General features: G+C 43.0%; 2 protein-coding genes across 2 annotated transcripts in view; both read right to left on the bottom strand.

Annotated features, from left to right (window-relative positions):
* The window catches only part of tln2a (talin 2a), a 93,295-nt gene extending 84,541 nt beyond the window's left edge, over positions 1 to 8,754 (bottom strand). The window contains exon 1 of the mRNA XM_053423093.1: positions 7,601 to 8,754. The gene's annotated coding sequence lies outside the window, so the exon portion shown is untranslated. The remainder of the gene's footprint in view (positions 1 to 7,600) is intronic.
* A 2,069-nt stretch (positions 8,755 to 10,823) lies between these two features.
* Positions 10,824 to 12,998, bottom strand: ddx28 (DEAD (Asp-Glu-Ala-Asp) box polypeptide 28). The gene has a single exon (XM_053420463.1). It carries the CDS (start codon positions 12,816 to 12,818, stop codon positions 11,145 to 11,147), a length of 1,674 nt encoding a protein of 557 aa, XP_053276438.1. The 5' UTR covers positions 12,819 to 12,998; the 3' UTR covers positions 10,824 to 11,144.
* Positions 12,999 to 14,698: the final 1,700 nt, after the last annotated feature.

Below are 14,698 nucleotides of genomic sequence, written 5' to 3'. Positions count from 1 at the left end.
TATATGATAATCTGATTGGCAGCAAAATTATCTGAGAAACCGGAATAATAAGCAGGTGTTCTGGTAGTACAAACGTAAGGTGTCATTTAAGACAAGAGGCATGTAAACCCTTATGACGATTTGGTCATGGTTATGCCTTAATATATGGTTAGCCTTATTTACTACAACGTGGGTTAACTTGCACAACTTTTGTAAACATCCTAGTGTCAAGTAATACAAACAATATTTGTTCTGGATAATTACAATTGTCAAACAGTATCACAGGAGATGTGTGAGACGACCGAGTCTGCTCCCCGAAATTCTCAGGGTTATTATCAATCTTGATCTAATCAAACAGACTGTCTAGTGAAACATGGAGTTGGAAGATGATAAAATAGGTGTTATATTTAAAGCCTGACTTTTAATAGAATATTAATTTTGGGATTTACATGTTACAGTATTAATTGTGAAATAAAGCTTTAGTTTCGTAATATTACTAAATGGATTGAGAGCTCAACATGTTGGACATGTGGCAGTGGCAGCAGTCAGAAGTATCACAGTTCCGTCATCCTGTATCATGAGACAATATCGTGGACGTCTCAGTTTCAGTTTCAGAGTCGTTACACCTCCAGCCAAATACTCAACCCACATTTCATAAAGGCAACGGGAGAACAAAATACTGCCAAATCTTTCCGGAAAGTCATCCTTCAAGACAACATGATGTAATGTAGCTTCTACCCTTCAACGAAATTTGTTTAACAGCCTCACACACCACACTGGGGAAATTGCAGCTCCGCTACCAGCAGGGTGGCTTTACAGAGGGGGGCTGCTCCCCAAGTTAGCTGGCGAACATTTGTAGCAAGAATTTATCCTTATGGGAAAACCAAGAATAGCTGTCCCGGGTTGCCGGACGGCCGAGGGGGAGCGAAGGGGTGGGATACATTTCCAGCTCTCCTCAGAGTGCTCCTCGCTCAGCCCTGCTCAACAAAGCTCCGAGCTGCTCTGCACTCACTTCCTGGGGAATTCCAATGCGGGATTATTTTCACAAGCCACAGCGTCACAGGGACAAAAATACTTTGATGAGTGATACAAATTTTGAAATTTGTCAACAAACAACAAACATGTTTAAGTATGGGGACACCATCTGCTCATGACTTCAGGAATAGATGTTGTTATAGTCTCAAAGAATCTTCAAAGTGACAGAGGCAACTCAGATTCTCCAATCTTTAAAAGACATGGGCAGGGCATAACCCCTTCATAGGTTGATCCATTGAATTCATGTGCACTCTTTCTTTCCTCCTGTCACATTGTGATCAATTCCCGCTGTGTGACATATTACACATTTAGATCTTAGCAAAATAGGCGTCATGTTTTCTTTTGTAGGACTTGAGAGCAACAGTTATATGCATGTAAACAAACTTTGGATAGCATTCCACAAATAACTACACAGATTAGGAATTGGCACTTAGCAGGTAATTGAATGAGTAAAAAATAAATGACTTTCCATGCGACCACTTGTAGAGGAGAGAGTGTTTCGTGTTTCACTTTCTGTCTACAGACCCTCGTCATCTGCCTGGCGAAGCAAAGCAGCAATCTCTATTTAATAGGCATGCTCCTTTAACCTTTAGTCATTTACTGCATTTCCTGGTTTCTTTGGCGAGATTAAACAACTCCCCCAAGAAAAAGGAAGAGGGGGTAAGATGGAAAATTAATTTTACTGCCCAAAGACATATAAAGTAAGTGTTCTGAGAGAAACGCAAAAATTACAGGGTGTCGTGTAGTAACATGGTTCAACAGGGTCTACACTCTGTACAGTGTGCTTATGAATTGGGAGCAGCAGATGCCCGATTAGGTTACATTTCTGCCCTGGTGACTTAAGAGGCATGAGTCTTGAGGTGGCGGCCATGGCAGCAGGGATTTCTGCCAGAGATGCAGTCCAGTAATAGCTGAAGAGCTCAGCTGTAACCTGAAACGTCTTTCGGAGCAGATACTCTTTCAGCCCTGGGCCTAAGATGATGGTCCGCTTCGGCCAAATCCTCTTGATTTACAGTGGCTTTTGCCAAACACCTAGTGATCAGTGTTATATTGTATGATTTCTCTATTTAAATATGTAACAGTACGTTTTTACAGTAGCGCCACGAGAAAAAAACGTTTCATTATCGCAAAAAATACGAGTGCAACATTAAAATAAGAGTAAAGTCAGTGACGATGAACTGGATATAAGTACTTATATTACCAGAATAAAAATGGTAATGGCAGTAATATAATCATAAACAGCTATTTTAACTACTGTTTGCTTATTTATAGCCAAAAAGCTGTAACGTATCCGATGACGAGCAGGAGGCTAATAAAGAAGCCACTTAACATTCACAAATAGCTGGTTTTTCATTACCAAGTGACAGACTTTAACAGGAGCCCTCCTCTTGATTTCACCACAGGGAACTTTAAAATGTAATGTCATATTTAACTCTAAATTATGTTCTTTAGTGAAGTTTAACGATCTTATGAATTATGTTACACACACTGCAATCTCAATCCCAGTGTCCTGTTTCAGCATGTCTGTATTAAAAATATGTAAAAAATATTAATAGATCTGAATCAATAAATAATCTATGGACATAAAATATATCGATAAGATCTAAAATGGTTGTATTTATTGCATTCCACTTGGATAACAGTTCAAATGAACAATTATATTAAAAACGCCTAATAACAAGTAGGCTGAGCTTCCATCCCCTGTCACTATGACAACCATACTGGATGCTGCTGCTCCAGACTGATCAGCATGGCCAAAATCATTTTTGGGATTTTCAAACCTGACTAAGGTCCACTGATTTACGTCACAGCACATGCGGAGGCTGCTGCGGGGAAGCACTTGCCTAGACAGGCTGCTCTTCCAGATTCAGACTTCATGTTTAATTATAGACTGAAAAAAAGTTAAAATCACGGTAATCCAGACAGAGTATTTAAAATCAATCAATCAGCAACAGCTACGAGTGTAGACCTGGTTCTACATGTTACTTAGGGTCCACCAGTGTATTGGCTTTTATTAAATGCTGTGTACGTTGCATGGCTGAAAACGCAGAAAGTAGAAGGGAGTTGCTCAGAAGCCTCTGCTGCATCCGCCCAGTAATGACTAAGAATCCAAAACTCACACATTGTTGTAGCTAAATCCAACTACATTCATAATGATGAGTCCCAACTGAACAGAGAGATTTTCTTCAGAGAACACAAAATTATGTATTTTTCTAAACTTGAACATCAATATCTGGATTTTCCGACTGAATGGGCTGCCCAGGCTTCATTTTAAATTTGAGCTTAATAAAACTGTGACACTTGAATATTGTGTGAGCCGACCACATGTTGCTCACTACAGAGAGCCCCTTTTAAAATGAGATTGTGGCAAGAACAAAGAACAGTGTAAAATGATTCAATGTGTTTTCTGTCTGATAGCGTCGGAAACCGCACACGCGCGAAAGAGGGGCCCTCTGTTTCTCACAGGAGGACCTGCTAGGAATCTTGTGATTTAACTCTTATGTTTAAAAAGGTACACATGCCTTGGCTTAGTCACAACAAAGTGTGAAATTCTGTGATATTGTAAACTTGAACTAGGCCAGACATTCCTCCACCTCCATTCATACCCCCCCCCTCACACGGCAGCAGTCTCCGCACTAAGCACATCACGAAACCTCCAGAACGGATCCAAAATGTGCGAAGGCAATCTGGAAGGTATTTTATATGCACACACTGAAGAAACACCTTTGGTTAACATAGTAAAAGCAAGTGTGCATTAATAAAAGATCAAAGATAAATGGTGTATATGGTGTAAAATGAACTCAAAGGATTAGAGAGTGGAAAGGACGGACTCCATCACCACCAAGTTATTAGCAGAAAGTAAATATATTGAATATATATTGCAGAAAACATGTCCACCATTTGTAACATCATGGCATACATAAGCTAATTTATGCAAAGACATGTTTGCTTATTCAGAGGACCCATCGGGGCAACATAAGGTTGGAGTCAGAGATCACAGAGGAGTCCCCTATGTCCCCTAAAAAGTCAAACAATCTACAAATAACGGCAACCATAGATTAATCTGTTCACTTTTATCATTAAAGTTTTATCTTAATTTCCATCAAGTCCAATGTGACATGATTCATAAAGTGTTGATGCTTTAATGAGGTCATGAGTCTGCTGAGACCTTCCCTGAAAAGTAATCTTGCAAGTAAAGCTGTTCTCTGCAGTCACATAAGACCATTATCCCTCCAATAAACAAAAACTACAGCAAGTATTTTGCCAGTTTTGTCAACAAAACACTGACGCCTAGTTATCAACACGGCAACAACTTCCAAACTCTTGTTTCAGACTCTGAGATCCATAAAAAAATTAATAAAAAGGAATGACCACCTGGGAGCTACACTGAGAAACATGTAGAGAAGACCAGGAACCTTCAGCAAGCTGTTACTGTATTAACAACAGGTTATTCTTATTCCAGAGCAACTGTGGAACAAGTGTGAAGGGATTCTGACAGACAGATGTTCTGCTAACTATCTGACTATGTCTTTCGCATACAGTAACGTGTGAGTCACTTCATATGATAGACAAACTGTATGCAGATCAATAACTGCCACCGAGCTGGGCCTAACAGCAAACCATTGGCTCCCCTCCATCCGTCCAGTGCATTAACATTGTACCTCTGGTGATTAAAGTGTCATTATGGGCTGCTCATTACTTCCACTCTGTGCTCACAAGTGACAGCAGAGGCCTATTTCCATGCCGTGAAAGAGACAGATCAATAAATCAGTGATGAATCTACCACCGGAAGAGATCGGCCTTGAAGGTCCTTTACGAACCAGACGCACATGGCCATCGAGGGTTAGTCCCCTCAGGCCTGTCAGAGCAGCATCACCATCACAGTATCGGTTGATTATTCTCTCTGGGATGTGTGTGTAAATAACGTGGTCTCAACATGTGTGGAATCCATCGCTTCTCTTTGCAGCGCTAAATAACTGAGCAGCTGCAAAATAGAGAGAGAATGTGTTGATCACTCTGCTTTGAGAAGATTAGTCACAAACTGCTAATGAAAGTATCATCATACTGAAGGTCAGTGCAGCCGCTAATATGATGAGGAGGGAAAAAAAGCATTCGATTGCCCGTTTTGTGTCAGGGAAACACCAGATAAGAGTTTGGTCAGTTTAACAAATGACGTGCCGCCGCCGGTGGCAGGGCTGCATACCAAGCAGCACGAGCGGTGAGCAGATAGCAACACTTTAACTATGTGGCCGGAGAAAATGACATTTTCACAGAGATGAAGCAGATGCGTCCCTGATCAGCACAGGAGAACAAGAGGCGGCTTCATTAGACGAGGAAGAGCTGCCATTTTGAAAGGACAGATCTCAACAAAGGGCAACTTAAAGAAACGATGACATTCTCCTCGCTGCTGCAATTTTCTCTACACCTTTACCAACTATAGATTTTTTGTGGGGGAGATAAAAAGATATATTTAATGACTGCCGAGCGGCCCGGCAAGAAATGCCACCATCTGCCACATGGATCTTAATATACAGGAGTGATGTGAGACACACCTAGAGGGATGTGTAACAATCAGAGCACTCACTCCTGAGGCATCGCACACAAACACACACACACGGTCTAGGCAGCTGGAAGGCGAACTGTGTGTGTGTGTGTGTTCGTGCGTGTGCATGTGTGTGTGTGAGAGAGAGAGAGAAGAGGGGGCTGTGTGAATGGGTGAATGTAATACTGTGATGTAAAGTTGAGCGGCCATCCAGACTAGAAAAGCTCGATATAACTACAGACCGTTTTACTTTTGCTCATTAAACTGCCAAAGAAACTTCCTCGTATATCAAACCCTTCTTGCAGCCACCTCTTGAGTCACCAGTGTCCCCATCTCGTATGACCCGTCACGTCTGCCTCCCAACCAGATCACAGGACACACACACACACACACACACACACACACACACACACACACACACACACACACACACACACACACACACACACACACACACACACACACACACACACACACACACACACACACACACACACACACACACACACACACACACACACACACACACACACACACACACTAGGATCAGGTCTACTGGTCCTGACTAGATCAGAATGTCCTCTGGAGAAGGTCCTAGTGAGGTCAACTTAGACTTTGACTCACTTACCTGTGTTTTTTCTTTCCAAATTCTAACCCCCTATCCTGTCCCCTAACCTATAGGGGCATTACACATAACAGAGGGGCACAGATACATAAATCTGTGCCTATCAACACATGAGTCTGTTTAAATGTATCAACCCCGAACTTAACCCCAAAAGCCCATAACAATGTGAGGACCGGCCAAAATGTTCTCACTGTGTAAAAAGGTATGTGCTGAAATGGTCCTCAAAAATATATAAGCACAAGTACACGCACGGGCTCACTTTAATTTACTGGCTGCTGGCTGATACGCGCACGCACACGCACACAGGCTGTATTTATCCCTGTGCACAAACTTGGCACGTGATTAATCAAGTGATGTGAGGACACGGTTGATGAACAACAATAAACAGAGGAGACATGTGATCGGTAGAAACTGTGCAGAGGACCAGAGCCGCCCCGGTCTCCCTGTGAAGGGGTGTGGCAGCCATCCTCAGCTCATACAATGTGCTGTACAGCCAAGAGCCCGGTGCCGCAGTGTAACCGGGCATTATTGTCTGTATCATGTTCGACTGTCTCGTGATCTCCTTGGCCGTGGTCGGCACGGTGGCAGAAAGGCAACCACATGCACAACACGCTGGGAATAAACGCCCACGGCTGCAAACATAGGTCCCCCCCCCCCCCCTCCCTCCCCATACACACACACACACAAACTGGGTAATGACTACCAGTGTGGTGGAGCAGCAGCGGCCACGCATAGCACATTTGTCTGTGCGCCTTACAGACAAGGCTGCGCGTAAAATCCGCCAGCAAAAAAGAAAAGTTGGAAACAATCGCCTGTGGCAGCTTGATGGTAAGTTAACATGGCGGAGTGTGTTCTCCTCTCCGGCCGGTGCAGTGTAACTGGGGTTAGCCGCCGCCGCCGCCCCCCCCCCTGCCCTGCATGTGTGAACTCGGTCTGCACACCCACCCACCCAACTGAGCCTCCACGCGCTCCATGCTGCGATCCTGCCGGTTCAAATTGTTTAAGAGAAAAATACCCTCTTTACGCACCGGGGGAGCTCCTGCTGCTGCAGCCCCGTGCTCTGTGAAGTCCACCCCGAACCGAGCCGCTGCCACCGGGGAAGTCCGCACGATCACAGGCTCCACAAGTTTGGTTAATTGAAACGAGCGGAGCAGAACTTATGGCAGCGATTCATTCAAAGAGAAGAAGGCGAGCGGAGGAGCGAAGACGCAGAGAGAGAGAGAGGAAAGAGAGAGCGGCTCCCATCCAGCAGCACGCAGGGGTCTCTCTCTCTCCCTCTCTCTCCTACACACAGACACACCGTGCAGTTTCATTCTAAAGCGAGAGGAAGGTCAGACACACAAATCTGTGTGTGTGTGTGTGTATGTGTGTGTTTGTGTGTGCAGCACAATAAACAGATTAGCGGGTTGTGCACCTACCTTCAGATCAGGTCATGTGCTGGAGCATTTCACGCAGGTCCGCCCGGAGAAGATGCACATGAGCCGACACACAGAGCCGCTGCTCGGCAGGAAAATATCCTCCTCCGCGATAAGGCAAATATCCGAGGGGCCGGACCGTGTGTGTATGTGTGTGTGCGTGAGTGAGTGTGTGAATGAGGAGGGGGTAATAATCCTACAGTGGGAAAGAGGAAATGCGTCATTATTAATGGACCACATGCTTTGTAGTCCACTTACTCGTCTCCATGTCAACGGGGACTACAAATAATTGATGGATTAGAATTTCTTATACTTCAAACAAATCACGTAACATGAGACATTCTCAGCATATTTCATTTTGTTAATTGGCAAAAGAGGATGCCAACGTTAAATGTAGATGCAATATAATAAAATAACTAGAATGGCTCTGGCATACTTAGATCCAACACTCCCATTACGAAACCACATTCAAATCCACTGGATTGGAATATTTACTGATTTGCACCAAATTGCACACACACTCATAAATATCAGTCCCCTAAACGTGCCATTTTTTTCTCCATCAAGATTTCAACATGAATTGTTCGCTGAGAAATCAAAGAAAATTTTAAAAAATCTATCTCATAATGTTTAAAAAAAAATTAAGAAAGAAAGCTGAATCTGTACAATAATGTTATGGATTCTTTCTCGACCCAGACAGCATTCTTCGACTGAATGTTGTGGTAATCTGACCTGTAGTTGTTGTGTTATCCTGCTGAATAACAGACAGACAGACACTCATAGACAAAAGCATAAGAAAGAAGAGAGAGAGAGTGAAAGGCATCCAAACACCTTCTCATACATTTTCGATGAAATTTAGAAAAACTAATTTCTTCAAGTGCACAAAAGCATCATAAATCGGCATTCCAGTGATTTAGCCTCAGTGACGATGCAGAGGAGATTCATCCTGACATATTTCAGGCGATAAATAGAAACACTGTAGACTGCTTGAATTAGAAGTTGTGTCCGATAGGGTTTTTCTCCACATAGAGGAAATCTTAAAATTACACCCTTTCCTTCTCCATCATTGAGAAATCCACAATCTATGTAAATATTGTTTGATTCAATAGTTTAACTGTTGAACACAAGGTTCTTCCTCCACTACTGGAAAGTCCACACTGCAGTGTCTGATTATCTGCTCTGGAAGGTTTGCATTTCCCAATCACATGTTTGTAATTTGAACATTGGACCACGAGTGGGTTTCCAAACTGTGACCTGACAACCCAGTCAAAATGTCTCTTGTGCATAAACGGAGAAACCAACCCTTTGTCTCAGCAGGGTTGTTGTGTCAAACTCCTCATTCTGCAAATCGTACAACTGAGCAAAGTAACAGTATAAGAATTGTTTCATATGCAGAATACCAACATTTAATCAATGGCAAATTTTAAACAATAATGTAGCTGCATGCAGCTGTAAAGACATCTTGAATCATTTATCAATGTGCAATATTGGTTAACAATAATAACCTCTCATGTGAAAGCATTTTATATAATTACATCTGTTTAACTTTTGTCTGTTAGCACCAACTTCCACTTATGTATCCTCACATCAGGTTATAGTTGTTAATAAATACGTTAATATTAAAATTTGCCTACAACTGTGAATTATGTTTATATGCTGCCTACGGGTGTTTAATAAAGAAAAGACTTACTATGTATCTGTGGCTGAAGATCAACTTCAAAGGCTTTTAGGAGGAGACATTTGATAACGTATTTAATTATTTAGATTTTTTTCTGGGGTCAGTCGGGTTGAAGCAGGACCAAAATATAAGTTAAGCATTGGAGACAGTTGCTCCACATGCTATAAGTGGACACTGGGTCCTTGTTGTCAGGGTACAGTTGGGTGAAATGTGAACCCGGGGGTGGGGGGGGGCAAAGCCTGACAGTTTCTGACCCCAGCAGTAGCAGGACAATCACAGCTGAATTCCAGACATTCTGCTGGAAGCCCCCTTGTTACCGTCAGAGCTGTTAACACTGTCCCTGCGTCTGCAGCACACTCAGGTCTGTCTGCTTTCTATAATCTCAAACTTCCACAAGCACTTTCAGCATAAATCATCAGGCGTGTTACATGACAGCACGACAAACCGCCTTGTCAAAATAAGAGCATGCACTGTTTCCGGGCAGAAACGTCTGCTCGGGGGAGATTTTTGTCATCTGTCCATAACTCACAGAGACGCTGACAAGTTAAAAAATAGAGAGAGACACGTTTCCACAACAGCAGAGTCACAGAAAAATATTTTGTTCCTTTGAAATAAGATCCCAAAGATTTTCTTCACTGATGGCAGATTGTCATGTTGACACGTTTGCGGTTTCCTTTCAACAAGCACCCACAGGCATGGAAGGAGGGGAAAGTCTTTTCATGTGCAGCAGACCTACCACATCAACAGAAGAGATGACAAGTGTTGCCCTGTGTTCAGTGTGTTGAGTGGACATGAATGATTACAGCTGAAGTTACATTAAGCATTCTGTAGTGGGAGCAAAAAGATCCTCTAAACCTTTCAGAAACTAGCAGGTGACTATTGGATATCTATTAGTGACCATGTGGTGAGATAATTGTACTAAATATAAAGCAAATAACTATCAACTGTACAGCTGAAATCAGAACAATGCCACCACCTTGTGGCCAAACACATGACACCAGAAAAATAACACTGAGGTAAAAGATATTCAAATAGATTTCCAGATGATTCTCAAATAAATCTTCCACAGATTGGTTTAACGTAGGACACAAAGGTAATAGACAAGTTGTAAAGTTGTAGCAGTTAGTTGGCAAACTTACTCAGTGTGTTTTATATATTGTTATACAGAATGTATCACAGTATTTTACCTGATTGGTGACTATAGCTTATTTATTAATTAACCCCTGTCCAGTTTGTTTGTTGGTTGGTTTGTCAAACTATTCAATAGATTTCCAAGAAACTTGCTGCAAGGATGTGGGACCAGAGAGAAAACATTACATTTCAGTTTTTCCACTTTCATTTAAACTACTAACTTCACACCAACCAGGTGTTTGCATCAAAAGAAGAAATAATATAAACACCACACCTTTAAAAAACAGAACTAAGCTCCCTTAAATAAAATCATGTTTGCTATGAAGAATTTGGCTGAATATTAAACATGAAATGCATAGTCTCAAAGCTGATGTATTAATAGATTAAATGGCGGAGGCAAACAAAACAAGATGAGAAGAAAATGCAATTAGATTTTACTTTGAATTGAAAACATTTTAACACACATACTGCATTAGATGCTGAAAAAATACAAGTCTTAGCAAGTAACTGCTCAGCAAATTCATTTGTACAAACAGTTATTTACATTAGACACTCTGTTTGACATGGCTTCAAAGGTATTGAACATCACACTGCTTTGGGCAAATAGTGCTAGTTTACTTTTTCTGCAGTAAATCGTACCATGTTCATACATTAGTTTGTACAAAACAGGCTTGACACCTCACAACGGTAAATTTCACATTCAGCTTTTCCATTCCAGCTCCTTCTTACAAATGTCTTCTACTCCTGTAACTCTATTACTTCGGATTTTGGTTCATTGATTTCAGAATTCATCCCCGGTAAAGTAGTTCTCCTACGAGCGGCTGTCTCGATCTTCTGCACCAGCTCCACATCCCACGGATGAGTCACCAGGCTGAGCACCTCCCCATCCTCCACCCCACCTGCTCTCCCCACTCTCCCTGCCCTGTGGATGTAGTCAGTGTGGGATTCTGGGAAGTCGTAGTTGACAACCAAGCGCACACGCGATGTGTCCAGGCCGCGAGAGGCAATGTCTGTGCAAATCAGCACATCCACCGCGCCCTTCTGGAAGGAATGGAAGATCCCTGCACGCACGGCGGCGGGCATCTCCCCTTGAAGACGTAAATGCTTAACCCCCATCTCCTCCAGCGAGTAGCCCAACCAGTTGACGGTGGCAGACTTGTTGCAGAACACCAGAACAGCCCCCCCTCCTTTGTCTTGTTGAAGCAGTTTCAGGGCTTGGTGGAGCTCCAGGACTTTGTCCTCACCCTTCACCTTCAGGAAGGTCTGTTTGACGTGCGGCATGAGGAAGTGCAGCATCTTGCTCTTGATGACCACCATGCTGCCGAGGTCAGTCACCTGGCTAAGAACTTCTCCGACACCACCAGGGAAAGTGGCCCCCACCACCAGCAGCTGGGCTTTGCGTCCGGGGCCCTTTGCTTGCTTGGGATTGCTGGCGATGTTCGCGTAGCTCAGGATGCTCTCCAGCATCTCAGAGAAGCTGGGGTCGAACATGGTGTCGGCCTCGTCCACCACAAAGAAGCTCAGCTCACCAAAGTCCAGGCAGCGTCTCCGCAGGGCCTTGACCAGAGCCCCTGGCGTGGCCACCAGAATATCTGGGTGATTGTTCTTAAAGACCACCTTGATGTGTCCCACACCTCGCCCGCCACCCAGAGTCCTCGTCAGCAAGCCGAATGGGGCGCACAGGGTCCGGCACACCGCGGCCACTTGCTCTGCCAGCTCCCTGGAGGGCACGAGAACCAGGGTGTGAATTTTGTGCAAGCTCCCCGCGTACACCTGTGACTCCTTCTCCGCCTGCAGTCTGTGAATGGCCGGCAGGAGGTAAGTCAGAGTTTTACCACTGCCCGTCTCGGCTGCACAGAGGATATTGTGACCCATCATGACCTTTGGGATGGTCTGCTGCTGCACAGTGGTGGGATGGGTGATGTTGACACCGTGCAGCGCTTCCACCAGCTCCCTGCAGATGTGGAGGTTGTTAAAGGTCACAGGTTCTTTCTGTTCTGCGTCGTCCTGGACGGTGACGCAGGGAGCGACGGTCCTGGTGTTGTTGATGGTGAAGTAGTCGCCGAAGGACTTGGGATGTTTCCATCCTTTGGAGCAGAGGCGAGGCTGCTCAAACTTGCCGAGTTGGTACCCCGCAGACTGGTTCAGGTCCGGGTTCCTGCTCCGGATCAGGAGCTTGCCTGGCCGGATGGTGCTGATCTTGTTCTTACTTCGGGTCTGCTTCACGCTGTCGACGAGCTTCTGCATGGAGCGAGGCACACGGATGACTGCGATCTCCTCTGAAGAGGCCGTCCGACAAAAGCGAGCGTGAGCGACAGAGCAAACAACACGACAGCGAGCAGCGAGGAGCTGAGGGGACGAGATCCTGCCCGAGCAGAGAGCCACGGAGGCGACCTTCACACACTGCGTCATGGTGCTCCACCGGCTCGATATCCGCTTCGTCAGCGCATACACATAAGAATGGTCGACTCACACGTGGAGGTTGTGTCAGTTCAATTCACTGGGAGTCTTTCTATACGGAAAGAAAAGCCCGTAAGCCCGTTAGCATCTCGCGCCGCCTGTCACCTAGGTCGCCATGCTTCTTCGGCGAGTGTGGATGACGTCGAGTGGGCGTGGAGTGATGACGTATGAGGAAACGCAGTACTCATACGCAGTACTCACTAGTGTGAGTGAATTAATTCTAATTAATAACTAGACGGAAAGAAAAAATATGACTGGATGCCAAAAATTACATAACTGAATAATATACAAATAAATTCTGCAGACATTTTGAAAGCATTTTTGTAATTTAATATAAACAAGAAAATTACATAAATATTCTATTCTAAATGTATTTCATAGCTTCAGTTAGGCCACTGCTAACTTTGCCAATTCAGAATTTGAAAACACATACAATACAAAATATGATGCATTGTTATAAAGACAATAAAAAAATTGCTATACTACAAAAAAAAGGAGTATATGATTACAACATTAAATAAAAGATCATTATCCCCTTGCTTCTTAGTCTATAGGGTTTTTATATTGTGTTTTATTTACATTGTATACATTGGTTTATTTTTGTCATGCACTGGTTGCTGGTTGTACATCAAATTGCCCTTGAAGGATAATAAAGATTTTCTTTTATGGACAACTGTAGTTAATCACAAGCTGCACAAACCAAGCAAGAGCAGCAGAGGAACCCAGCAGCCAGCAGGGGGCAGCCTCAGAACATCACATGGAAACAAGCAGCTGCATACTGCTTGGAAATTAAGCAGCAAAGATCCAGGGATTTGTTGTTGTTGTAGATTAGTGCAGTAGTGAGGCCTCACCTTGTCTGTGCATGAAGTGGAAGTCAACCTGAGAAGCTAAACTTGAGGACATCAAGAGGGGGACAGAGAGACAGCTCACCTTCAAAGTAAAAGTTCAGGAGGCCGGAGGTTTGATTTCATTAATGAGTACTCCTTGTGCCAGTTGATGGGAACAATATTTTATTTATTTTTAACCGAATTTAAACTAGAAGGTTTTGCATACATTTTTCAGAATTATATTAAATTAAATGTGTCCCACACTGTGATTCTTGTAAGGCGTCAGAAGCCAAGGTTGGAAACTACTGGGTTATTCTCTAAAAATAGTTTTTTAAGGCATGTTAAATCATTCAGTATCTAAAATCCAAAAATATAAAAGTAACTTTTAAGTAAGGCTGGCAAATATATGTAGTAAAGTAGAAAATAAAATGTTTTTTTCTGAAATATTTATCAAAAGCAGCAAAGAATGACACAGACACAGACACACAATAATTTGTCCATCTTCTTAATGTGCATAGGTTCTCGTGTGAACGAGTAGACGGTGTGGCCTAGGCAGAGTAGAGTAATCGTTCTTCAACAAGAGGGTTTGTGGTTCAATTCCCACTCTTCCCCATCTGCATGCCGAAGTGTCCTTGGCGAGACACTGAACCCCTAAAATTGGCATGACTTCAACCACCTATTCATTGCACAATTTCTTACACTATGTAAATTTGAAAACAAAATAAATAAATAATCTATATAAGTAGTCTACTGCGCAGGATTTATTTTATTTTATTTTATTTTTTTTATTTTATTTTATTAATTTGATTGCATTTTTTACATTTTCTTTAATTTAATTTTAGTTATTTTTTTTTAAATGTTTTAATCTATACCGATGCCTACCATTTAGTATCACATTTTGCTTCCTTACTTTGTAAATGCATTATTTCGTTGTCTTGCCTTGCGTTTATATTGTATCTTTATATATTTTGACTTTTGACAGGTCTATTTCTACTCTGCCGTTTT

The sequence above is a fragment of the Pleuronectes platessa genome, chromosome 1, assembly GCF_947347685.1.
Source record: "Pleuronectes platessa chromosome 1, fPlePla1.1, whole genome shotgun sequence".
NCBI lineage: Eukaryota > Metazoa > Chordata > Actinopteri > Pleuronectiformes > Pleuronectidae > Pleuronectes > Pleuronectes platessa.
The sequence above is the reverse complement of the archived record's forward strand: the minus strand, read 5'-3'. Positions and strand labels throughout refer to the sequence as shown.

Excerpts from the sequence above, each read along its gene's own strand:
- ddx28 (XM_053420463.1), bottom strand. The coding sequence starts at position 12,818 with ATGACGCAGTGTGTGAAGGTCGCCTCCGTGGCTCTCTGCTCGGGCAGG.